This window comes from Artibeus jamaicensis, unplaced genomic scaffold (genome assembly GCF_021234435.1).
Source record: "Artibeus jamaicensis isolate MK-2021 breed Jamaican fruit bat unplaced genomic scaffold, CSHL_Jam_final scaffold_833, whole genome shotgun sequence".
In the NCBI taxonomy this organism is placed as follows: Eukaryota; Metazoa; Chordata; class Mammalia; order Chiroptera; family Phyllostomidae; genus Artibeus; species Artibeus jamaicensis.
Window position 1 is genome coordinate 15,667,300 of NW_026522056.1, and position 27,300 is coordinate 15,694,599.

General features: G+C 46.5%; 1 protein-coding gene across 1 annotated transcript in view; it reads left to right on the top strand.

Moving 5' to 3' along the window:
• Positions 1-27,300, top strand: part of PRAG1 (PEAK1 related, kinase-activating pseudokinase 1) — a 48,912-nt gene that overhangs the window by 10,986 nt on the left and 10,626 nt on the right. Inside the window, exon 4 of the mRNA XM_037128857.2 lies at positions 18,314-18,471. Within this exon, the coding sequence (XP_036984752.2) occupies positions 18,314-18,471 (158 nt within the window). The remainder of the gene's footprint in view (positions 1-18,313; positions 18,472-27,300) is intronic.

Sequence of the window (27,300 nt, forward strand, 5' to 3'; positions counted from 1 at the left end):
TCTCTCTGGTTGCAGCTTTAGGCTCATAATTTTTTTTTAGGGTAAATCCTGTTAGGCACAAACCACTTCCACTCAGGCAGCGTTGTTAATGAATTCATTCTCAGGAATTGTTGCATTTGCCCATTCAAGCCAGGAGTCGGCTGGGTTTCCTCCTAGCCTGAAATAAACGTTTTCCTAAATTCCAGAGGCTACCCACCGTAGCAATGGTCTGGGAGATACAGGGACAGCATTATCTTTTCCTTCGGCCAGTGCCAGAGTTAAGGTAAAGCGGGAGGTCTTGGTCCAGCCCCTCGGGCACAAGCAGTCTGCATCAATGTCAGCTACTTCTTTTTTTCAGTCCAGTGTTTGGATAAAAATTATAGCCCTCCTCCTCACTTCATTCAGTCCCAGGTAATTAATACTCTTTTTGAATCTATTTTTGAAAATTTGTTCTGGAAATTTCCACTCAGGTCTTCTCCAAGATCTCAAAGTCACCTGAAATCTGCACCTGTCAAAAGTCCCCTCCATGAATCCCCTTGAAGACAGAGCCCCTTTCAGGAACATGTCAGTAAACCATCAGAGTAAAACACCGACTGTGAATGACAAACGACTTGAAAATGTCCATTATTAAAGATCTGATGAGAGTTTATTATAATGGAATTGACCAGGAAACTTGGTCATTCCTGAAACATGCAACATTTTATAACATTATAGCAGAGCATGCTACTTTGGGAGTTTCATACAATTCCTAGAACACATTCCACGAACACTTACACTCATACAACATTAAGCTTAGTATTCTTATTCGACCATACTTCCCATGTGTTTTAACATATCAGGTGAGCCTGAATATTTTAACATCTCCCTTTTATGAGGTGAGAGAAAAACATTTTTTAAACTGTTCTAGGAGTTGTCTAGAAAATCCCAAGTGAGTTCAACGTCAGAAGGACTTCATTTGGAATTTGATTTGGGGAAATCGGTTAAAAACAGCAAAAGGTTTTACAACATTTGGTCAAATAGGAGGACAGTTTACTGGGAAACAATACTTAGTTGTCCATCATCCCACAGTAGGCACGATGGAAGGTTTCACGGGTGCATACGGCAGGTTACACAGCTCTGAGAAAGACTTACTCCGTTGAATGTCAAGAAGACTAGGTTTACCAAGAACACGCACCCGGCTTCCCTTGTATACAGGGTTGTCTTTAAGTAGCTTTAATTACATATATTAGAATTCTTACCCCTTAACAGCCTTTCATTTCTAGTGAAAACTAAGAAGTAAACAATTGTGAACTATCTCTTACATTAGCATTCTGTGGATGGGTAGACTTGCAGATACTTTCTATGATTTCTAGAAATGTACTTCCTCACAAAATTTCTCAGTATGGCATCAAATATATTTACTAATAGACCCAAGTATGTTTAGATACTCTGTAAAAGGAAGCCAAAAATGTGGGGGGGGGAGGGGAACCCAATGTTCAGTAATTAATGTTTCAGTATTTTATTTTAATTGGAAATGATCTAGATATTTAATAAATTTTCATCCTCTAGCTTTTATCCTAACAAAACTGAAGTTTCAAGTTACCAAAAAGATTTGGAGTAACGATTTTAAAAGTTCACCTAAAACTTTTTATCCTTACTTACATTTATTGGCTGCACCTGTCCCTAAGAAGTATGTTTAGATTACTTATGAAAACTTTCCAAGGTGGAAAAGTGTTGGAAGGTCTTTGAGCAACCAGAAGGTTGATTTAATGTCCTCACTCAGGCCGCCTGTTAAATGGGTTCCATTTCGAGGGATCAGCCTCCCCTGTGAACAGGTAACGGATCCGGTGTGAGTGTTATGCTCTCCCAGAACTCTGGGGAAAGGTTGTTTGATTCAGGACGGTGTTGCTGTACCTGCCCTCACATAGATGTGTCTGCTCTCTAGGGCTGTTATGAATACAAACAGAGAATGATTTTTAGTTTGCCTGGGGTCCTGGTTTAAAACACTGACTTTGACTTAGAAGGAAAAAAAAAGGCTGGTGAGAATGACTTGGCTTTCCTGTGGTCTTGTTTTGAATGTTTGGCAGTCGCTTGTCTGTCTGCGTGAGATACTGTTCTCTGTAAACTCCCATTAGGGTTCCCGAGAAACCTCTTGCTGTGATGCCATGTAGGACAAAGTTTCTCAAGGCCCGTTGGATGGGCTGACAGCGTGTTGGCTTCAGCGGTGTCGGAGCCTGTACCCGGCCCAGTGAGGCAGAGTCTGGGTCCTTGCCTGCCGCTGTCAAGGCAGCCTGCTGCAGACACCAGCCCATACCTCCTTAGACGGACAGGGCCCGCTGAGTCTCTGGGTCAGAAGGTGAGAAGTGACCAGGACTGCTGTTTAGGAAACTAAAACCTGCAGGAAAGGAGTGTGGACCTCTTAGTCTAAATGTCAGGGTCAAGACCTAACACAATTCAGTGAGAGCAGAAGTGCCTGGGGAAGTAATTAAAATGCGAAAGAATCAAATTCATTTCTGCCTCTTATTTCTTCCCAGAAGCAAACCTGTTTTTAAATGGCTTTTGAGTGACAAGGTCTGCTGTGGGAGAATCATCTGATTAGTGCAGACAAACATCTCACAAAGAAACCCAAATTGGGAAGGAAGGCCCGGACTCAGAGGTGGGATAGGAGCAGGACAGGTGAATGAGACATAAGACACGTGTACACGGTTGCAGTTTCCAAACAGTCTTTGGTCCCTGCGAGACTGATCGGGAGGAAGGGAAGTTTCACCGAGAAAGTGAGGCATGACTTTGTTTTGCAGTTGTCACTGGTGTTAGTGGTGATTTTCACCTGCTACTCAGCCACATTGTCCCTCTGCGGGGACCCTGGGGAGCAGAGTCTGTCCTCAGGCTTTCGGTCACTCTTCGATGCCCCCCTCTCCCTCACGCTGCCTCTTGGCAACGGGTGGTGACCGTGTCATAGATGCAGGTCTTTTCTGTCCAGAAGTGTGGCCACTGCTTCTGGACCGACTTCCCGGCGGGCTCTCTCCTGAACAGGGTCTCAGCATGAGCTCTGGGGGGTAGGAGCAGAGGGAGTGAGATGGGTATTGACCACCAGCCCCCGCATCCGATGCAGTTAAAGCTCCAGATGCTGCTGCACTTGCTGCTGCAGTAGACTGTGGGGTGGGGGCGGGGGGACGGCAGCAGTTTACTAGGAAGTCCCATCACCTTTGATGCCTCTGGGATTTCCCAGGTGGCATTTCGAAAACCGCACTTTGTATTAGAAAGCACTATATGTACTTAGAGAACCATCTCTGACTGTGTTTTGCCTTTTTGACAAAACTGAAATGAGTCGGTCCAGGAGAGAGTGAGCAGTGGGCACACTTCAGGGAGAGAGTCCTTCCCCCGCAGCCCCACACAAGGAGTTTGGCAAACAGAACAAAGCACGTGTATCAACAATGCAAAGCTGATGTTCTGTTCCATGCCAGGGGCCAATTACTATTTGGCCTCTTCCCTGGAGCTTGTGGAAAGAGCCTAAAAACACTGGACGTCTAAAGATGCCGTAGCACTGAGGATTCAAATTGATTCCTAACTTTCTGTTCTGTAATTTAAAAAATCACTGAGTTGAATAGTAGTATATATAAAATATTTATGACATTCTTTCCATTTTTAAGCACATTGCCCATGGCTAAAGTTAGGGATTAGTGATTCTTTCATTCATCAATATCTACTAATCGCCCACGTTCTGTTACACTTTGTGTAAGGTGCTAAAAAAGCCAGTGGCTTCCCTTAAGGCCCCTGAGGGTTGAGTTGATATAATTAGCTCAGCAGATGTGTGGTGTGGCCACCAGTGGCTCACCCCTGCTTTGATTCCCTCTAAAGAGACTGGTTATCATAGCAACTGCATTCAGTAATGCAAAGGTAAGCTCAGTTTGGTGCCCAGGAGTAGTCCTGCCTTTTGACCTGATCCAAGATCAAGATCATGCTTCGTGCAGGCATATAGATAACCATTTATTAAAGAAAATCATGCCAGATGCTTCTTGGTAAAGAGCATGTTTAGCCATCTATAATTTCATAATCTGCTCTTGGGTTGCTGGGCACAAAGGAGATGCTCAAAAAATATTTGTTAAATCGTTGTAGACAGAGAACATTCCCATTTATTTCAGTTGCTCCAAAAGCACCTAACTCGAATGCTTTGAAATGCTGAAGATAGGAACAGTAGCTTTACAAACTTGTATCACAGTTTCTCCCTGAAACCAGCTCTCCTAATTGCCCCCGTGCTCTGTTCACCGCTCATGCCTCTGTTTGGGCAGCTGACAAGCCTGCCTTGTTGTATCAAGTCGGAGACAGGTTTGTATCCATGTGTCAACTCCTTGGTGTCCTACACAGGGACTGTGTTTCACTTTTCTTCATTTGAACTTTCCTAGAGGTCAGCTTAGCACAGTGCCTGGGGTATAGTAGGTACTCACCGAAGGATGGTTGAATTAGAAAAAAGAGGTCACTGTGAACGACCAGTTTTTCACTGGACACCCCATCGTAATTCTCTTCCTAGACTTACTCAATAGAACATGGTCACCTTTGGTTAAAGAAGCTGAGGTTAATAATTATTAGTGCTTCGGGTGGGTAAATGCCACGTGGGCACAACACATCCTTTCATGGATTTGGTCCCCAGTGGTTGTACATTTCACTTTTGCTACTGGTCTCTCTCTCTCTCTCTCTTTTTTAAGTTGAGCAGGCATGTGGAGCCTGTCCTTTCTCGTCCCAGAATGTCCCTTTCAGGTAGTAACCACTTAAGGACTTTCACTGCCCGCTACCACTGCCGCCCCCCTCCTGTCCCCACCAATGAGTTGTAAGGAATTCTAGGGTGTGGTTTTGCTTCCGTGAAAATAGATTTTCCGTGTTTTCTAAGGCAGGTTGGAAAACACACACCCGAGCCATATGATCAAGCCCCTTTTGTCCTCAAGTGATCGGAGGGACTTTGTTTCTGGAACGGTCAGCCTCCATTTGGTGTGTGGACTCACCAACGGTGAGAAATCTGCTCGATTTGGGTTGCAAACAACTCGCTGCTGTTTCAGGACCGTGGTGTGCCCCTGGGAGGGTTCGTTCGCATTTCCTTCCGTCAGGGTTGGTGGACCGGCTGCAAAGAGTCGTCGGCAGCCCTTTCTGCAGCTGGTGGTTTTAAGATCAGAGTCTTCATCCTCTGTGCCAAAACTGCTTGTTATTTCTCTTTTTACTTTGGGGCAGATCCCTAGCAATGCCGGGCATACGGGTGCTCGCAGTTCCCGTACAAGTCTGTAACGTTCCCTGTGTCAGTTGGCTTCTGTCTAACGCCCCAGGCAGCTTACTCCTTGTGCCCCTCAAACAGGCCGACTCCCATAAACGACTGTTGGAGTGATGCCTCTGACTTCACTGGTAGTTTGTTTCTTAGCCATTTCACGCCCACTCATGCGCACGCTATGAAAACCAGAGTCTGAGATCCAAGCAGATGGATGATTGCTGGTGTGAGCTCTGTGTGGTGCTGGGCTGTTGGAAAGCCCCGCACAGCTCCCTACAAGGATGGTCAAGTGAACACAGACACACCTCCATTGGGTGAAGACAAGAACAGTTGAGATGCATTGACGTTCCTGAGTCACATGACTCAGAAGACCAGGAAGAAAGGTGAGAAGAGTTTGGGGAATTTGAAAATAGGTCGTAGGAGCTTGCCCCTGAAATAAGTCTTACAAATATGTGCAGATGAGAAGGAAGGAAGATTTTGGGATGGGCCCTTTTTGAACCACAAGGGCAGTGAGGCTGCATCCTCCACACCAGTCCCGGTCCCCTGGAGTGGGAGTTCGGGGGTCCACATGGGAGACAGGGAGGCTGTGGGCCCAGCCCACAGGACAGCTTGCTGCAACCAGTCAGCAGTCTTCAGGTTACGGGACGGGGGCAGCAGAGGGGGGTGCTGGCTGTTTGCCAATCCAGCTTTAGACTCTAAAATTTACCATCTGTAATGCAAACTCATTGGTGGTGGATAACTAACAGTTCCATACCCTGGAGGGACCCTGTGGTCTGTCCAGCCCAGGGGGCCCTCAGCAAAGTGTTTGGCAAAGGGTGGTCATCCTCTCTGATTACAGCTTCAAAGATCAGAGGGTAACACCAAAACGTTTGTTTCCGCTGACTGAGTAATTATGAAGATTTCATGAATTTTAATGAGCAATTATGACTAGCCCATGAATTTTTGGAACTCAGCATTTTAGTAAATAGCAGTTACCATTAAATCTATTTTCCATTATTTAAAGAGTTACTTTGCTGTATGGACCTTACCTTTACCTTTTCAGTCCTTAAATCTTGGTAAATAATGTGTGTTCACTAAGCCTCACCCTCTTTGGCTTGTAACATTGACTTTCTGTGCCCCAAACTGGGGGGGGGGGGGGGGGTGAGGAGGTCAGTGCAGGAGGTGTGTCAGAATCTTTTGGAGGAATAGTTTGAAAATAGAAATTAAATATTATACATTTAAATGTGAAAAATAAAATCAAAACGACTGCTTTCATGATCTCCAGTACACATCATTTTTTTAAGTCTTCTCGACAGGTAACAAGTTAGGCCATCATTCTTATGGAAATGTTCAACCTTGGGACACAGCAGGTCTCCCTAGGAGAACTAGGCAAAACCAGGACAGAAACATTCCCAATTTATTACATGTTCTTGGTGCTCTTCCTCCGAACCTCGCAGAAAGCCTTCTCTGTGTTCGTGTCCCCTCCCACACCTGGACACAGGGACACTGTCGGTGGGGCAACTCCCCAATCCAGCCCCTGGGTCCCGCCTCTTACCCAACTCTCTGTGCTTGTCCACATTTCCTGTAAAAGCAGAGAAAGGTAATGAAATCCATTCTTACAGCTCAGAGTTTGAGGCTTTCTTGTTCTTGACAGTCATTTAGCCACTAAGCACTAAGGACTTAGTGTAGGTAGAGCTAATGTGAATTACTCAGTAATTAAGAGTAAGACTACCTTATGCCCCCACAATCTTCATTCCGGGGTGTGTGCCTCAGAGAAATCCACACACAGGTCAACGCGAGGGCATATGCAATGAAGATTATTCCAAGGCTGTTTAGAGCAGATAAGGGGGGCGAACCCAGGTCTTCATCTCTAGGGAAACAGAAAGGTAGAAGGTAGTGAGTATAAAGTGAAATATTTAATAGCAGCCCCATGGACTAGATGGATATACAGAAACATGATGACAAAGAAACAGAACGAAATCTGTAACACAACGCAATTGATAGAAATGTAAACCACACAAAGTAACACTATATATAGTTTAACATAAATCCCAGGGTATGTGTCCAAGGGAATATACTGTGAGTGCCTGGAAGTGGAAATTTGGGAAAGCCGAGTCTTCCAGATGGGGGCGAAGAGAAACATTTAAAATGATGCAGATTAACTTGAAAGTGCGTAGTTAATTGAGGCATGACTGATAGTGAGTACAGCGTGAAGAGAGACCGTGAGTCAGGGAGGAACAGAGGACTTACTTGAAAGAGGCAAGAATTAAGAATACCAAGAAAAGGTGATGAATGTTTGGAATCACTGCTTTGGAGAATGGGAAGTCAAGTTCAAGGATTGCTAGGAAGCCCCAAGGGCTCCCTGAAGGCAGGAAGTGTGAACTAATTATGGCCCCGGGCTGCGTGGCTGTGCCTTTCCCCAGAGAAACACGGAACTGCCTGGTGCAAGAGTGAGGATGGAAATGTTCGGAGTTACCCCGTGTGCATTATGACTTATAATAAGAAAGCATATTTGTTCTTCCTCCCTGGTTCTGCCACACAACTCCTAAAACACCTTGGAATTTCCCAAGAGCCATAAAGGTGATTTTATTATGTGAATGAGGTGATTTTTGGAACTCACCTAAAAATGGTACTGGTTGCCAGGAAAGGCAACCATCGCCATTACAGGGTTGGAACTTTCAGTCCACTCCACAACCTTCCTGGAGGGTAGAAGGACCAGAGGTTGAATCAGTTGCCAGTGGTCCATGATTTGATGGATCAGGCCCATGTGAGGAAGCCTCCGTGAAAACACACAAGGACACTGTTTGGAGAATTTCCGGGTCAGGGAGCACACGGCAGCGTGGGGAGCGACACACTGGGGAAGGCGTAGAAGTTCCACACCCTTGCCCTGTGCCTTGCCCTGTACATCTCTTCCTTCCGGCTGTGCCTGAGCTCTATCCTTTTAAGTAATTTTTCTGATTTCGGAGTGTTGTTTTACATTATTAATCGAACTCAAGGAGGGGCCCTTGGAACCTCCAGTCTGTAGCCAATCAGAAGCACAAGTGACAACCTGGACTTCCATTTGGCATCTGCAGTGGAGGGGAGTCTTATGGGACTGAGCCCTTAACCTGAGGGATCTAATGCTCTCTCCATGTAGACAATGTCAGAATTGAGTCTAATGGTAAGACACCCAGCCGGTGCCCAAGAATTGGTGGTGTGGGGAACCCCCACCCCACAGCGGATTCGGGTGACCAGAGCCCTTACCTAACGTCGAGGGGTCTCAGCCAAGGCTGAAGAAAGGGAGATGGAGCTGTAGAGGGGCAGGTGAGAGAGGGCTGAAGAGCACCTGGGTGTGGGTGCGGGAACCCCACCGTTACTGGGCAGCACGCTGGACCAGAGTGGGAGTGGGAAGCCGGTCATCCTCACAGCTCTGTGGCAAGCAGCCTGACTCTTCCAAGCCAGGAGCGTAGAAAGGAAACCTCATATAAGTCAACACATGTTTCTTAAGCCAAATAGCTGGACTCAAGATCTGGGTCAACATGGGGGACTTAAAGCATTTGCTGAATCAAGGAAAGGGGAGAGGGAGGTAATTCTGAAAAAAATGCAGTTGCCAAAACCAATAGTCTAGAAACAAACAGATTTTGGTCAGGCACAGACCGTCTTGGTGGGTGGATCCCAAAGGAAGAGGTCAGGACTGGAGCAGCAGCAGGTCTCAAGCTGGTGAATACCCACTGCTACTGCTTTGGTTTAGTCAATCAGAAGAGTCCTCTGGGTGTTGGCGGAAAGGGTGGGGAGAGGTGTGAAGGAGGCAGGAATCATGGGAGGTTCTGTTTTTGTAGGGGGAGGCAGGCTGATATAATAAAAGAGGTTATTCTGTTTCTAAATTTTTGTATAATGGAATGTGTCAGCTGCTGAACCTGGGGCTACGCCAGAAATGATCTCACTCTTGAATATGTAGATTCAAAGTGAGATCTAGTTAATGGACAAATCAACTCTTCCTAGTTATGGGAGAACAGTGCGTGTGATGGTTAAATCCCGTTCTTTAGCGAGTCTCCTTAAAGACACAATAAAAGCAGAGGTGTCAGGAAAGTGAGACCTCCAGCCCACCTGCTGTTTTCCGCTTCTCTCCCACCATCAAGGAGAATTTGGGGTTCACAGCGGCTGCTGAAGTCCTCACTCCGTCTCTGCCTTTCTGTGTCTCTGTTCCTCCCCCCACCTCCATGCCCGACCATCTGTTTGTCTGTCCAGCTATCCACATTCATTTTTCTACATAACAACACTTTCTATGTACTGGGTGCTATTTGTAGCACTCGTCAAATATTAACTCAATGAACCTTCCTATCAGCGCCATCAGATAAGTATTACTGTCATGCCCATTTCATAGATGGGAAGCTGAAGCAGAGAGAGGTTTAGAGCCTTCCGCAAGGCACAGGACTGGTGGAGCCAGGACCCAACCCCAGGCAGCGACGCCCTGGGGTTCACACTCCTGCCCACCACATGCATCAGTCTCCTGAGTGACTCTGAAGTCCATCTGGGACATTAGACCAGGGCTTGCGTGGTGGTTCCTCCCCAGGCTCCTGAGGGTCCTCCCACCCCGCACTGGCCTGCGGGCTGGGCAGCTGGTGGGAGGTGCCCCTCTGAGACTGCAGCTGCTCTATCTTTACCTCCATTTGTTACGCATCTCTCTCTTTTCATCTCCTCTCCCATCTGCCCTTGTGTGAACAGATGTAAGAGCTTCCTCCTTGAGTTTCCAGGGCAGGAGCTGGGGGCTCATGAGTCTTAAGCTGTTGTGTTCAAGATGAAAGTGTCAGTGGCCTGCTGTTGAGTTCCCTGCGCCTCAGCAGTGCCTGTCCCTGTCCTCAGCCTTAGCTGAAACCTGGCCATGCCAGGTAACTCCAGACACGTGCTGTCCCCTGTCCTGCCCCAGGCAGCCTGGAGCTGCTTTAGGAAAGCACATACCCATGCAGACTCAAGCCACTTGCAATTACTGAGACCGGAAAGGTCATCTCTTAAAAATATTGGCATCTCTCAATGCCAAAGTGTATCTGCAAATAGGCAGGCAAATGCCTGTATGTTTCCACTCGACCGATTTAAGCCTTTTTACCTTTGACCAAAACCCACTAGTAATCTAAATGTGAATGTGTGTTTCTATCTTTAAAAATAAGTATGGCTTAGTCCTATCTTTAAATGGTTTCCACTGAATGCAAAGCGTGTTCATCTTCAGGGTGAACCAAAGGGTTTTTCAGCTTACAGAGCCCTGCAGTCACTAGAGCATTAACTGTAAAACGCAAATTAACAGGCCTGCCCCGTAAAGTCACATGACCAGCAATGAAGCTGCCTTCCTGCCCTGAACATGCTGATGGGAACAAGCCCCCAGAGCAGACTGGGCTCAGTAGTTCTTTCAGGTGGCACACAGGCACTTGCTAAATAACTCCCTTAGCATTTTCATCTGAGGATGCCAAAGATAAAAGCCGTAAAAACTTTCCAGCTTAGTTTTCTGCCTTTCTCATCTCCTGTCCCAGAAAACAGCAGCAACAATACAAAGACTACGAGCCTCGTGCAAATTCAGGATCGGGTGGGACGGTCGTGTTTTGTAGGTACAAAAAGGATCCAGCTATTGCATCCAGCTTTCTTGAGCGTGGTTGTTTGCTCGCTGTTCCTGCCTTTTGCAAGTTTTTCTGGGCAAGTGTAAATTTTTTCCTAAAGGAAACATTTACCCTCCTGCATGCCACCAAGTTACTGAAATGGAGGCAGATAAACGTAATCCAGAAGCATTTGATAATTACCCTGTGTTCCAGGACACCCTGACTGTGACACAGCTCCTCAGTTTATAATTTGGGGGCAGTAGCAAGCCCAGCTCCCATGAGACAGAATAATCTAACCAGGATTATAACTCAGTGCTCAGGGATGGGTGCCCAGCACGGTTCAAGGCGAGTTCCAGTGGGGACAGGCGAGTCAGAAGACTGAAGCGGTTTGGGAGGGATTTGCAGGTGCTACTGAGGCTGGCTGTGAGCATGGGGACGGTGTGAAGGGGACAGAGAATTGTTTCCTGTGAGTCCAAGTGAGGAAAGGAGAGCACAGGGTACTCTGGGGACAGTGAGAGACAAGCCTAGCTGGAGCGAAGGGTTTCATGAGGTGGGGTAGCAGTGTATTAACCAAAATGGTGATCAGTTTTTTCCCCCAAACCACAAATCTAGGCACATGTTGTGATGTATAAACAGTGGAGGGAGGGGTATTTGACAGGGAGATTGTCAAAGGAATTTCGGAACGTGTGTTTTTGTCACCATGGAGGACCTGAGTTGACCCAATGTGGTGGCCCAAGTCGAGAACACTTGCAGGAGCTCTGGGGAGGGATCTTGTGAGTCAGCCAGCGTCGCGAGAACAGTATTTTAGAAAGGCTTTGCATCAGGATGTTCAACCCCTGGGGCTGCAAATCTCTTCTGGAGATGTGGCTTGAACCCTCTGTCCACTTGTTTCGCGGAGCCTGATAAATAAGAAGGGATGGCGTCTGCTCTACCCATCCCTGTACCCCAACACTTAACATGGTGCTCAGCGCACAGTAGGTAGTCAATGTCCACTCATTGAAGAACCTGGAAATGGTCTTCAGGATAGACAGGATGGGAGACACGCTGCAGGTAATACAGACATACATTGAAAACAGGGTTCCCTGATTTGCCGAGGAAACTCACTGTTTCAGCTTAAATCGTGTAAGGATTTTGACCTCAGTATGTGGCTGAAAAGTAGAGACTAAATGGGGGGGAGTTGAGAGTATTTTTGTGCATATTTGAATGGCTCCTAAATAGAGCCCAGTAAGACAATTGGAGATTGAAGGCAGCGGGTCCCTGAGGCAGAGCCTCCCTGCTTTCCTGTGCTTTTGCAGGAAGTGCATTTTGTAGAAAAGTCAGAGAGGAACTGAGCTGGTGATTCACAGCAGGCTGACAAGGCACCGCGGCCGCCCCTGAAGCTGGCCCCGCATCCTCAGGGCTGCCCCACGGGACCCTACAGTGGCGGCCCAGCCTGTCATGGGGCTCTCGGTGGCCCAGCTGAGAGGCACGGCACCACGGGCTGGAGTCTAGGATGGTAAGAAGTTCTCTTTCTTTGATTTAGGCATGACTTGATCTCTCTGCTTCTAAACCCATTCTGTTTTCTCCTTGGTAACTGTTAAACTGTCGATGGAATTTTCTAACCTGTTTATGCTGTCAGAGCTACCTCAGAGCTCTTCTCTGAGTTGTCGCTGAACATAGCAGTGAACTTGACCAGTCCAAAGACTTGGTGCTGTGAGTGTGTACTGGGTGTAGAAGGTTAGTCGAAAACAGCACACTAGCATTCTTTGAATTTGCCTATGGCAACACGCGCTCAACCAAGTGTCCATGGATTAAACCCAAGTGAGGGCAGTGAAAATGAACACTTGCTGTCGTCCCACTCGGAAATGCGCTCTTTCTTGGGTGCGGGTCTCAGCAGCCAGCCGTGCGAGGTTTGACGTACAGTTTCTGCCACGCTCTGGGGCCTGGCGTCCATTAAGAATTTTGGAGGTTCTGAAAGCTCAGGGGTATTTTTAGAAGAGGCTTGTTCCTACAAAGGAGGAAGTCTGGCAGATGGCTCTTCCGCCCGGATTATTTTTTCTAGCTTTCTACCCGTGCAGTATGGACAGAACGCTGGCAAGCTTTCTTTCTCCGAGGACAATGGGGGGAAAAGCCATTCTGAAAACACCGGGCAGCAGCTGCAGGGCTCAAAGTAAGGACTCCACGCCACTGGCTGTGGATGTCACCTTACTCCTGTGACCGTGGCTAATCCACAGGGGGAGCCAGGAGAGGAAGTCTGAGCAAGAACGAGTCATTTATCACCGTGCATGAGCACAGACATCTGTGGGGGGCTCTGTTCTCACCGCCCCGATAAGACTGTTACTCACCACCCAAAGAGGAAAGACGTGTGGTTTGGGCCCATTGAAACCACTTCCTTAAATGACATGACATAAGATTGCCTCTTATAGATGGCTTGCACAAGTTTTATGTAAGATAAACTGCCATTAACGAGGGAAAAGTGCCCTGAAAAAAATAAGTATGATTTTGTTATACACCGTTGTGTGTATTTGGGTTGCCTTTTGGCCTCAGGTGTGGCAGAAGAATATGTTAGGACCCAGAAGAGTCGCCTCTGGACAGCGAAGCCCTTTCCGGGGATTTTTAAGAGAGCTGTTGCACACGTAGACTGAAGACACAGAGACAAACGTGCTGGTCGGTCATCACGACTGCGGTGACACGCGTCCCCTTTCATTTTCACATCTGCTCATTCTCTAATTCAAGTGGCAATCCTCTAAGGGTTCAGATGACACCCATTTCCAGGGTGGGAGTTATCGGCTGCATCTTGCACCAAAGAGTCATCACTCCCAAGATCTTGCTATTAAGGGAAGGGAGTCACCCCTCTCCCTCCCCATTTATACCTGAGCATTCCAGATGCCTATTGGTTTTCAGGTACCTGGTGGGCACATACTTGAGCCTTTTCTAGTAGAGAAACAATAGTAATGTCCCCAGAAGCCATGACGACGTGAAATGGTAGTTCCCTCCCCACTCCCTCCCCCACACACAGCCTGCAGAGAGTTTATTATATAAGCATCGGAATACTCTCAATTTGTCTGCATTCACTTGGCGGGTCCCCCAAATTGTGACTTTTCCCTTACAATGACTAGATGCAGAAAATTAACCCCCCAGAGTCTCCGAAGGGTTGTCAGGTCTGAGAAATAACTTTCCCATCCGCAAGGCTGTTCTGTGGGGAGTCACCCCTCCCCGATCCTGCCTGTCCCACTGAGGGGCTTCAGGGAAATCCCACTGGGCCACCCCTCGAGCTCTGTGCCTCAGAGGCCAGCCGGCAGGGGAACAGCGTGGCAGTCCCTGGGTCCACGCAGGCCCTAGTGATTTTTCTTCCTTCTAAAGATGTTCATTTTCAGTGTATCCAGTATTTCAAGCATCAATAAAGTTCATACATGATTGAACTGACGTTCCCGTATTTCCCTAAGATTTCTCAAGTATTGACATTCTGCCATATTTGTAAATTTTTTAAATAAAACAAGTACAATGGCAGATCCCTCCTTATCTAATTTCCATTTTAATTTCCTATTGCTACCCAGAGTTGATGAGTATTATTTCCACTTTAGTATAATTCATATTATATACAGAAAATATGTAATATTGTTTTAAAATGTATATAAATGGTATATGTACTTAATGCCACTTGCATACTGTACTTGAGTCTTTTGAAAGCTACTTGTAATATTCATTTTAAGGGTGACTTTCAGATTGGTACATAAAAATCAAGTGCATTTACTTTTGAATGCTATATAATGCGCCATTACAGGATCTTACCAGTGTGTCCATTTCCGTGTGACAATGGACATTGGACTGCTATGATCTCGGTTTTGCTGTTAGGAACACTGGCAGCCTGGTCCGCGGCGAGCATCTCTCGCTCTGCCCTGTGCAGTGCAGCGGCCACAAGTGTAAAATGCGGCAAAAAGAACGTAAACTATCTCATTAATAATTTTATGTTCATTTCATGTGGGAATGATAGTTGTATGTATTTTGTTAAATAAAACATATGAATCAAGTAATTTCACCTATAGTTTGACTACCAAAAAATGCTAAATTATATCTATGACTTGCATTTTATTTACATGTAGCACCCCCAGGCCAGCCGTCTGTTGATAAGTCAAGTTTTATTATAAACACGCCCAGTCATTTACACATCACCTGTGGCTGCCTCCCTGCTATGGCAGTGGGGGTGAGTAGTTGCATCTGAGATCATGTGGCCCATGAGCCTGAGATATTTGCCATCTGGAAATTAAGGAAAAGTTTGTTGACCCCTATTCTAGAGCCATGGTTTTTAACCTGATTTAAACCCAAACCCACAAAAGCAATATATTAATATTGTGATCCATCCCACACACTCTTGCAACAAAAGTTTTACAAAACAAAATTTTGTAAATCCTGACTATATATTTTTATGTTTTCTGGTCTGTCCTATTTAAAAGTAAATAAACTGCTTGTCAGGAAACTGCTACAACTCACTGAGTTCAGTTCGACATTCATTTACTACTGGTCATTTGAACATCATTGCTCAAAGATCTATATCTAAAAAGGTATAGAATGTTCATTATAGGAACATTCCTATTCAGGTCTGCAAGATTCATCAGAGTGTTGTTCAGAGTATATGTGTGTGCATATCACTCTCGACTCCCCAAACAGGGCCCGGGGGGTCCCACTTCCTGTCATCCTTAGCAATACCTGATTCTGATGTTGCCAGGCTGCTCTGACAGGTGTGAATGAAACCTTCTTTTATTTCTAATCTCATGACTACTAAGTTTGATCATCTTTTCATGTGTCGGTTGACTTCTCATATTTTTTATCTGTAAATTGTCTTTTCATATCCATTGCCCCCCCCCATTTTTAAATGGGGTTATTTATCTGTTGGTTATATATTTTTTGTGTTCTGGATATCAATACTTTATCAGTTGCAATATATTTGCACATACTGCAAATATGTGGGTTGTCTATCCAAGGTTTAAATTTTTCACTTTCTTGATGGTGTCTTATTTTATCAGACTGAAGTTTTACATTTTAAAGCAGTCTTATTTATCATCTTTTTTCCTGCGGTTCTATTTTTTTTAATCTCTTTTAAGAGATGATCTTTACCCAAAGATCATCAAGATTTTCTCTGATACTGTCTCCTAACACATTTTAACTCTTGGGGCTTTCTCTCCCATCAAAAATTCCTGTCTGTCCTATTATTTATTAATAGCTGGTCTATGACCGCCATGAACTGACTTGTCCCCACTCCTGTCACTGAGGAAACTCTGCACTCGTCACATCGCCAGTTCCTGCAGACAGAGGTCTCTGTCCCCCAAATCATGATCCCAGGTATATCAGAAATGAATGTTCACTGGCCTCGCTTACACTGCAGTCCGATCTAGAAGGTTTCACGGACAAATTTTAGTCATCTTCCAAGGAAACATAATCCCTCTTACACAAACTGCCTAAGATCATTGAAAAAGAGAATAAGTTACCCAATTCATTTCAGGAGTCTGATTTAACCTTTATGCCCAAACAAGACAAGAACAGTGCAAGAAAGGACAATTCTGGGCTAACCTCACATTTGAATGTCAGTGTAATGGTCCGAAGTTAAACATTAGTGAAACTGAATCCAGCCATGGGTAGTAAATGAAATTTATGCAAAGTGCGCAAGTTATTATGGAGCTCATCACAGTAACAGAATAAAGGAGGAAAACAATGATTTTTGTGTAGATGTAGGAAGAAAAACATTTTATCAAATTCAATAACTGTAGATGACATAAGAATAGAAAACATTTCGAAAACTTGGAAGAGAAACCCTTCCTTAACCCGTAAAGAGCGTCTACCCGAACCTGCAGCAAGCATGTCTCTGTGTTGAAGCCAATCTTGTAATGCTCTGTATCGAGTTCCCTCTTTGCCTCTGGCCCCTGAGAACTTTTCTTTCTTTTAGTAATTTGCTGTTACTGTAAATAATTGTGTACGTGTGTATACTCATATGCACATTTGTGTGTTAAAGTTTTGTCTATTTATATATGTTGAGTGTTTTTCTAAGTGTGTGGAATGGGGAGCTGGGCCAGCTAAGCAGTGATGGGGCTGGAATTTCCCCCTTGGCAATTTTCTGGGCCTTGAAGACTCAAGAGACAACAAAAAGCACTCGGGAGCGGGCTGAGCAGCTGGGTTGTCTTGGAGCTGGTTTCTCTCCCAGACTGAGGGGTGGTCGCTATTCACAGCTTCAGATTTGAGCTTCATCTGAGAAGCCATTACTGATGGATCTGGTGAGGATAAAAACATTTTATAAAACTCCTATGATTGTATTTTGCCATAGCCCTTCCTAAGGGTTTGATATTTCCAAGATCCCTGCCGTGACAGTGAAATACAGAAATACTGTTAATTGTAATATTGTCATCACGGTCACACTTCCATTTAACAGCTTCGAAACATTTTTCATGGTGGTTCCAAGGGTGGGAGATGGAGAGAGGGAGATGTGTTTCCAGAAAGCACTTTTCATGGTAGCAAACAAACTTTCTCTAAACGTGTCTGTTAATGAACAAGGGATTCCAATGACTGAAGACCAGTACAGCACAAGGAACAATCGATGCATTCTTGGCTGTAAGGTCATGTGCATTAAATAAGGCAGTTCTGATGCCAAATCAATACTGTGTTGTCTATTTCCTGCAGCAGATATAGGAATATAGATCGGTGGTCAGGGGAACAAGAATGTCCTCAGGAAATGTCAGTTCAGACAAATCTGGGTTACCACCAACAGGGAAAGAACTGGATTGATTGTGGTGTGTCTCGCTGTGTGATGGAAATGTCAGGGCAGGGTGAATATTCATGTAGTTTGTGGAAGGGGGGGATGGAGAAATCAATAAGCTAAATGCTCTACCTCATGATGGAACTATGTTCACCAACCCAAAGTTTTTTGTTCTTGAACTTGGTATTCCTCCCTGATGTGTTAGTAGTGCTGTCCTAGAGGTGCAGTATAAAGATTTCATAGGAAGCCCAAGGGCAAATTTATTCCATAGTTCTGGAGCAAGTGTTATGTTAACATGGTTGGAGCTGAACATTGCACTAGAAGTCTGGTTAAAATTTAAATAAACTTTCTCTTAATTCCAAGGAACCACCGAGACTCTTTGAAGCAACATCAAGAGACTACCAGGCTAAAAAGAAATCCCGTGTTTTTAGTCTTGATTTGCAGTTCACTTGTTTTGTGATCTTGCAAAAGCTACTCAGTCTCTGTTTATCTCTATACATTGGCTTGTATGATAATATTCAGTCAAATCTTTGTAGAGATGTCACACAGGACATAGTAGCAGACAGTGTCAGAATATGAAGACAGTTGCTCTCAAATCGTGATTTTTGTCATTTGTCTAAATTTAATAGACTCACTTCTCTTAACCACACCCAAGAAGTCTCCTACCATTTATGTTCATAAGGTTTCGTAAGAGCACCTGCTCTTCCGAAAATCATGTTTGCAAAACTTGCTGGCATTGGTCAGATTTCAAGAGCATAATAGGTTCATGGTCAGTAGGCCTGGTTTTAGAGTAGAAGACAAATTAATCCGTTTCATTGTTTGTTCCAAATTTTTCAGGCACCTTTTAAAAATGAACAAGAGCAGCTCTGATTTGGAGAGAGTGAGCCAGGGCTCTGCAGACAGCCTCAGCCCAACCTTCCGCAGCGCCCACGTCAGCTTCACCACGGGCTCCACGGACAGCCTGGCCTCGGACTCCAGGACCTGCAGCGATGGAGGTAACAGACTTGACCTTGACAGGGAGGCTGAGACTCTCCTATGTCCGTAAGGCCAGGCCGGGGTTAACTGGCAGGATTTGGAAGGGCTGAGCAGCCCTGCTTTCTGGGCCCTGCTGTCCCCATGAAGTAGACTCTGCCAAGGAGTCGTTGACCTTATTCCCTGGTGGATACGCAACAAGGGGCCTCGTCCTAGACTGAGTTCTCCTCTTCTACACAATGTGCGCATGTGGCGATGAGGCAGAGGAGGCAGAAGCTGAAAGCATGTGGGAAGACCCCTGATTCTGTGGGTAATAAGCCATCTATACATCAGTCTGCTCTCCATTTCTGCCCTCAGGATGAATTCTCAGGGGGTTGGATTCATGCTAACCGCAAGTCTTCTCTCTCTAGCCAACCTCTGCATTTCTCCCTCTTTCTTCCTCCTTCCACTAGTGCTGTCCCCATCTCATGCTCTCTCATGTGCGCATATGCGCACACACACATACATACACATACGTGTGTACATGGCCAGACTCGGTGTTTACATAAATGTTTGTTGAATTAAAAGCATGCGGGCTTCCTTAGGCTACCAGCCATTCCACCTTCTGGATAAAGCTCCAGGGTGTAATGTGTGGGTATGTCCCGACTGGGTATATTTCCGAAAAGAAACTCTTGTTTTTCTATTTTCACTCTTTCAACATTCGTAGGTGTGTGCCCTCTCTCTCCTGCCTTGCTCTGGGACTCGGCCACAGCATGTTAGGTTTCGACGTGTGCTAACACGACTTCCTCTCTCCCTCCTGTGGAAGTATTTCTTCTCAGTAGGCAATTTTCCACGGGAAATATACTGTCACCCACACTTTTCTATCTAAAAGAGGAGTACCGCTAAGACAAAAACGTATGTAATAAGTCAGTCTGTGGTGTGTGCTGATGGGAAAATTCTGATAGCTCTAACTTAAAAACAGGAAATGTCTTAGCCTTGATTCGGGTGGGATGTGACCAAATAGGATTTTCTTTTTCTGCAGACTTTCCTGGGCTTCTATCTTTTTCCTCTTCCCATCCCATTGTGCAAACATTCCACGAGGCAGATTATTCTGCTGAGGGCTGGGCCAGGAAACACGAGTCTCTGTGCTGGTCAGCCCAGACTCGCTCTCCTGGGATTGGGACCCGTTGTGAGGGAGCAGGCTACGGTGGCGCCCTCCGTCAGCCACCAGCCGGCTGGTGTTGGGTAGAACTGGGCTTAATTGCCTTAGGACTTTGCTTCTCGCACCCAGCAAATCATGATGTTTGCTCTCGGAGCTCTGAAGTCTATCTGGGAAGATAAGGTTAAAACGCGTGACACACAAGTGGATGGAATAAGCTAGGAAATTGGACTGCCCAGGACCTGGGTGCTTATAAAGCCTTCTGGAAGAAGGAGAAATCAGTGAGAGCAGGTGGAGGGTCCAAGGAAGGCTTTTTGAGAAGACGGGACCTCAGTCTGCATGCGAAATGTGGTCAGAACTGAGGGGGAATGGGCTTTGCAAGCTAAGGAGACACTAAAGAGGAACCAAGGCTCAGGGTTAGTGCGCCTGGGAGGAAGGTAAGACCAGCCTGCCCCTCTCGGACGTGAAGCTGGTGGGAGCGGAGGCTGGATTGTTTGAGAAACCAGTCTGTGGAGGTAGGACAAAGGGAGCCTCTGGGGGCTGATGAGTATAATGATCACACCGAACCCAGACAGTTTTTCAATTAAAATGGTCACACTTTTATGGTTATTCCTGTGTCATGATCCAGTTTTTCCGTGGAAATGCACTTCAGATACACACAAGAAGGTATACATCCTGTTTCAGACTCTTAGAGCAAACCATTTCCACTGCCACTCCTATGCACGGGCCTGTACCCAGAACCGTGCTTTGAAATAGCAAGAGACCCAAGAGGGGCTCAATCCTGTCTTTGCCTTTCTCTCTCTCTCCCCGTCCCTGACATCTCTTAAACATTAATTCAGGAAGATCTAGAACCACCAGTCACGAAACATCAGAAACTCTTCACTTAGTTTCTCATCATCAACCAAGGCCGCTTGCTCGCGATCTGTTATTAACTCTCTCCCAGTCTCATGAGTCTTAACTGACTTTTACCATGTAGCCAGAATATCATCCTTCGTGACTTCTTCTACTGTTCGTCATCTAGTGCTAAAGCTGAGACAGTGGCTCAGAATAGGGGAGGGAGAATTAGTTCAAACCGAAGCTCCTTGAAACCAGAATGTAGTGTCTACCTCTAATATTATATATCGACATAATACACCTTTAGGCTTTGTGTTTATTTTGCCAGTTGGAATTCACTAACACAAACAACGCATTGAGTTTTTGCATCCACAGTGTAAGCCGGCTGGAGCGAGGCAGGGACCAAGTCATTCCAGGGCATATCATAACAGGAGCTTGTGTAAACTTCTCGGAAGCTCATGAGGATTCATTATTAAAGTTAGATTTCTCCTATTCAGGTTTTATGGCCAAAAAAAAAAAAAAAAACCCAGCGTTACATTTTATAAGAAAAACAAACAATGATAATCTATAACCGTCGCATTTTAAAAACAAATTTGTCTAAATTTTGTTTACAAAAGATCATTTTTGGTGCCAATATCAATTTTATGTCTTTCTGCTGATATCACGTTTCATGCTCCTCAGAGCACATCTGTCATCCCACTTGTCCATGTGGGCAGTTAGTTGCACAGTGAGTCAGCTCCGTGGAAGGAAAACCCGTCTCAGCAGTTGTTTTGGCCTCGTGTGGGAGGAACAGAGTGCAAGTGTCGGGCAGATCCATGAACACTGCCAAGGGGAAGCCGATCTGTAGTGAATGGATGGGCGGGTGGGTGCGGAGGAGAGCGATCCGCTGAATGAAACCGTCATCAGGAGGCCATTGTGCTTTGAATGGTTACTTTTACTTACGCCAGCCTCACGTCCCATTGAGGTGGTTTTCCTTTTTGGTTTAGGGTAACAAAATTCAGGTCAGCCACTGAAGCGGCATCTACGGATGCCAGGTTCCCATAATGCAGCGGGTGAGGGCTTCGCTGAACTGAAACTCTTGGCACAAACACTGGGTACAAGGTCCAGCTGTATAGTGAGCACAGGTAGAGACCACGTGAAGATAGGCACCCGGGCAGCGTTCGTATTCTTATATGTATAGCCAGCAAATTGGAGATACAGAAAGTGAATTATGTATCTTGACAGTAGCTCGTTTTTCTGAATAATAATGCCAGGTAGGTTTTTTAAACACGTACATTAGTTCAGTCATTGATTTGATAGGTATTTGTTGAATGTGAACTACGTGCCGGGTACAATGTCAGCTGTTGAAGATACAGCAATGACAAAAAAATGTCCAGTCCCTTCTTCCATGGAGCCCCATTCTAGTGGGGAGAGGTGGACAGTGAGGAAGATGAAGGGGTGAAGGAGTGGGGGTGTCACATGGCCGTGGGTGCTACAGGGCAGATCTAGCCAGGAAGGTTGGGGGGCGGTGGGAGGGCCTGTCAAGGGGGGAGACAATAAGTCCACGAAGACCAGACATGAACCCAAATAAGTGACAGCCCGGCCTCCCCCGAGCCTTTGTGCCCCCCTCAGGCCGTCACCTGAGACTCTGAGAAGAAACAGTGGTTTTTTTAGAGGGGTTCTTGAAAAAGGCATCTAAAACCCTCCAGCTAAAAGCAGTGTGTTCTCTGGCTTGCTAAAGTGCTTGACCCGAAACTGAGGGATTTGGTCTAACACAGAAGATTGAGTCATGGGTTCTGTTCTGGGAGGTCTAAATACTCATTGCTTAGATCATCTGTGGCCTGAGCCCTGACTCTGTCACCGAAGTGAAGCTTTGACGTTGTTAAAACTATTCCATTCAAACTGGATTTTAAATATGTATGATACTTCAGTAAAGTCAGCACAGGTCTGTAGTCAACATTCAAACAGCGGAGTAAGGTGTGAGAGGCAGAGGCTCCCACCACCTCGCACCGGCTCCCACCACCGCTTCGGACGTCTTTTCTGTAGCGCCTCAGAAATTTGTATCCATCTTTTAAATACCATAAACTTCTTTTCTGTGCATTTTTTCTCAATATATTTTAAAGCCTTTTAAATCACAGCCTCTAGATCTAGCTGATTTTTTTTTATCATGCTGCCTACATAGTCTTTTGTATGAATTGGTTAAACCCTTTTAATCAATGCATGTTTAGGTTATTTTATTACACATCTACAGTAAGATCCTATGCCATACTGTGAAATAATTTTGTGGACATATCTGGAAGATAAATTCTTAGAGGTAAGAATTGATGTGTCAAAATATATATGCATTTTAAGTAGCTGTTACCAAATTATCCTCTAAAAATGTCAGTTTACGCTTCCATCAACAGTGTGTAAAAGTGCCCTGAGCCAGCTTTTAATTTTACTGTCAGTTTTGGAAGGAGCCCCGTAGTGGTCGTGTTGTAACAGGGAGTGGGAGATCGGGATTCCTGAAGCATACTTGGGCTGTGGGCACGGGATGTTTTCCGTGAGCCTTTTTTCCAAACCGAGACAGTGTGTCTCTTTTGCATGGAAATCGCATTCGTGTCTAGATGATTGTTTGTTGGGATGATTAAGTGGTCCGGAGAGACTCCACACAAACGCCACATTTTCCACCCAGTTGTAAAATGCTAATAACATGCTTCCATTTTCAGACCACGTTTACCTTCTTGAAAGAGCAAGAATTCCTTTTGAAGGAATGTTTTGTTGCTCTTGTTTTCACTGTTCAGAGTTGAGACTGTTAAGACTCTGGGACCAAACAGGAGGTTGCACAATTTTCCTTTGGAGGAAAAAGTTACACACGTGAGGCTAGCCCCAACCCTTCCTGCCTCCTGGGGTGGCGAAAGGGGAGGCAGAAACCTGCAAGACTGCTACTTCCTGTGTGAATGTGGCAAGGTGCCACGCAGATGGCTGTCGTTTTCTCACCTTTAACGGGAGGGGATTGAAGGATTGAAGGAGCCGAGGGGCTTGGGCGAGGTTTTCGCCATCTGCTCTGTTCCTGGGGCCTTTCATTTAGTTAGTAACTTAGTAGATGCGCAGGAAATACTGACCAAATGGCTACATCTATATAGCCATTTCTAGCTCTACAATCTCTTATCCTCATTTTTTAAAAAGAGTCCAAGTTTTCTGACTGAAAGAAAATCCCATTTGCTCTACCTTACCACAAGCTGGAGGATAGTCAGACACAAGAGATAACCTTTGACTCGTGGGGACTCCGCACTGGGACTCTGCCCTTGGCCTCCACACTTGCGCTGGCCCAGCAGCTGCAGAAGTCAGAGCCAGGCACCCAAGGAGCCCAACTGGGTTCATTCATACCGCTCAGAACTCGACTGACCACTTTCTCCTTAGGCTCAGCTCTCATTTTGTCTGCAGAGAACAATGACAGTGCCTATTAAAAAGCAGCAAGAAAAGGACTCTGTAATAAGTAAAACCTCACAGCCCCACTAGGTTTGAACTTTGGCCTGCATTTCTGCATAGAGATTACGCTGTTTTTCCTGGCCATTGAAATCCTGGCTTCTCTCCTCTCTAAATATAATGGCACTGCCCTGGCTGGTGTAGCTCAGTGGATGGAGCACAGGCCTCTGAAGCAGAGGGTTGCTGGTTCGATTCCCAGTCAGGGCACATGCCTGGGTTGCAGGCCAGGTCCCCATTGGGGACACATGAGAAGCAACCACACATTGATGTTTCTCTCCCACTCTTTCTCCTTCCCTTCCCCTCTCTCTAAAAATAAATAAATAAAATAAAATAAATATAATGGCACTAACCTTCCCCCAGGTTCCTCTAAGGTCCCACCCAGTGCCCCCTATGTGATGTGTAGCTTCCCGCCAGAAACACTCTCTCGCCTGCCCCTGAAGCACACACTTCAATTAGTATGCAAAATTAGCATGGCCCAATTAGTATGCAAAATCATTTTTTAAAAGTACAGTGTTGTAACTATGACGTAGGTAGACGTCTCTGCAAAATAGTTTCCATTCTCACTCCTTTTATACCCTAATTGTAAGCCAGACTTTGGGGTGATCCAACACTGGCATAAAACTAGGACATGTAGACAGACCTCCTTTTACTGTGCTTTACAGCATCGCATTTCTTTTACCAATTGAGGACCAGACCCTCCGCCAGCAGAAAGACATCGACTCACTTTATTGCAGCGGGCTGGGACCCAACCCACAGCCCCTTGAGGTCTGCCTGTATTTGAATTTGTCTCACGTGCCGTTGGAGCTGAGTCCTAAGAGTACAGGTGGTTGACCAGGGTTTTTCAGATGTTTTTAGACACCATCTTCTGAACCAGTGGTTTGCCTATGAATTCTAAAACTATTTTAGGTGTGGAGGCATATGGGTTCCCTCTTTTGGGGGAGGCTGGGGGGCTGTTCTAAATCAGAGTGTGGCAGCTGCTGCAAATAGTAAGTAAGGCTCTAGCTGCTGTGTTTAGGAGATTCTCCACGTGACAGTCAGGAAAATGACGGAACCAGAGTGGGTCCTTGGGACGGCCCTGGTCCCATAGCGGGCAGCTCCTGCTGGACCTGTGGAGAAATCGGTTTCATCGAGACGGGCTGTGTGTCGGCATGTGTTTCAGAGTAGCCCGAAGAAATAAACAGCTGAGGTGTGGTGTGGTCCTGCAGTGACTGGGGGCTATCACCGTGAATTACGGGCTTCTCCCCGGCTGTGGGTCCACATCTGGAGAACAGTCTCCGGGACCCATAAGTTCAGAAGGATGCCTCCGGTCAGAAGGTGGTACGCCTGTGACGGAACTCGGTGGGATTTTTTTCCCCCACTACAAAAAGTACAACGTGCTTACGTAATGCTCTGTTATTCGAGCAAAGTGCATGCTTTACGAAGATGAGCACTTCACCTGGTGAGGTCCCCACAGGGACAGTCCTTGACAGCTGCTGGAGAGGTGGGTGCGTGGGGAGCACCCCTCTGATCAGTACGTGCTTTAGCAGGGGCTGTCGGGTGGCGAACACATAGCATCTGAGCAATGAAGAAAAACGAAATTGCCCGCCTGTCGATCCTTGAGACCACGCCTCCTCCTGATAGCCGTACTCCTCACCTCAGTGGTCGTGGGACCTGGGTCTGATCTGAGCCATGGACAAGTACAGTCCCCAGGAAAACCAGAGAAGGTCGTACAGCCCCCGGAGAAGCCAGAGAAGGTTGTTTCCTTCCCCCTGCCTGAACACACGAGTTATTTTTTTTTTTTGCACTAAAGCAGAACCTCTTGATTCTCTTTGGTAATCTGGGGAATAAGAGTGGACAGATTTTTTTTTATTTAAAGATCCCTGCTGTCCTAACAGATTGGGAGGCTCACCGTGGGCAGCTGTGGGAAGAGCCAGGGAGTGGAGAGGCGGGAGCAGCATAACCATCTGCCTAGAGGTATTTTATTTCAGGGGCAGCTCTGAGACAAAATGCATGTTAGCCAAGGTCAACAGTCAAGGGAGTGGCTGAAATTATAGACTATTAGTGCTGGAAGGGGCCTTCCCGGTGCCGCCAACCTGTCAGTTTTTAAATGAAGAAACTCAACCTGGGGGAAGTCGCCAGCTGGTTACAGGTCCGTCCCTCAGAGCAGAGCACAGGCAGAAAGGGACATGTTGGGGGCATCGAGCAGAACCTTAACGGAAGTCAAAGAGGAAAAACCAGTAAGGATTGGGAAGTAAAACAAGCACAAGGCTTACAGAGGAAACTCGCCAAGGAACTGATTTGTCAGAACCTTCCCATCCACCAGACTGGGGACCAGGGTCCTGACCAGAGGTGGGCTGTCCCTGATGCTGGAGGCGCTAAGGAACGCATATACCAGGGATTCGCGTCACACTCCACCTTGTTTCTTTGTCCCCCATGTTCTGCATTTTGAAAATAAAAAAGCTGAGATTCCAGCAGCCGGATGGGGTCCGCTTCTGCAATCCAGAATGCAGAAAGGCCAGGGAACGGGTGTGGTTCGGCCCAGCTGTGCTCCGGTACATGGGTGCTTGGTGAATGAGGTGCTCGGACCTCTGAGAGCCCTGTACAGAAAAGATCTTGTTCCTCCCTTTTGTAGCCTGGAAGCTGGTGAGTGACCCTCCCTCCCCCCCCCCCCAGCGTGTGTTGCTGGAGGAAGGAGGGAAGGAAATGACTCACCACCCCAGCCCTCCTCTGTCCCCACTGCTGACCGAGCCCCCGGAGGAGACAAGCTCCCACACCGGAGCATGGGCTGGAGGACCTGGACTTCAGGGTTGCAGTCTGCCAAGATCAGCTGCAATAGGACCTCCACTCCCCTGTGATGCTGGCTGCTCTTCACGTGCCCCCATTCTGACAGTCAGAGGGAAGAAGATGCATAGGCGTGGGAAGTGACTGGTTCCCACTGTGCCACTGCTGCTTGATCTATAATTAACCTGAGCTTCTTGGGACGGGTGGAAATCACTGCTCATTCAGGGCTGCCGGCAAGTGCCCCACCTGTCATTAGCTGGTGCGGCGAGGTGGGTCGGGAATCTTCCCACAATCTTGGTAAACCACTGGGAAGCAAGAGTGACAGCCCATGGCAGACGTGGGAGCATACGAAACATCGTGCTTCCTCCTGGGTCTGGTGACCGATGTGGGGCCAGGCAGCCTTGCTGCTGCTCTGGGCTTCTCTTTGCACGAGAAGCCCATGTCCAACAAGCTGAGTGCACCAACTTTGTCCTGCTGCCAGCTTGGCATTCGGGGTGGTGTTGGGCAGGAGACCTGCTGCTGTCACACACAGTCATGTGTCTGGGTGGCAGTGAGGCTGGGGCGTGGGTGTCAGCACCCGCCCTGCCCAGGGCAAGGTGAGCACTGAGCACCTTGCTCCTGAGAGGGTCCCTCCTCCCCTCAGAGCATCCACAGTGGAAAGACCCAGCGGTCA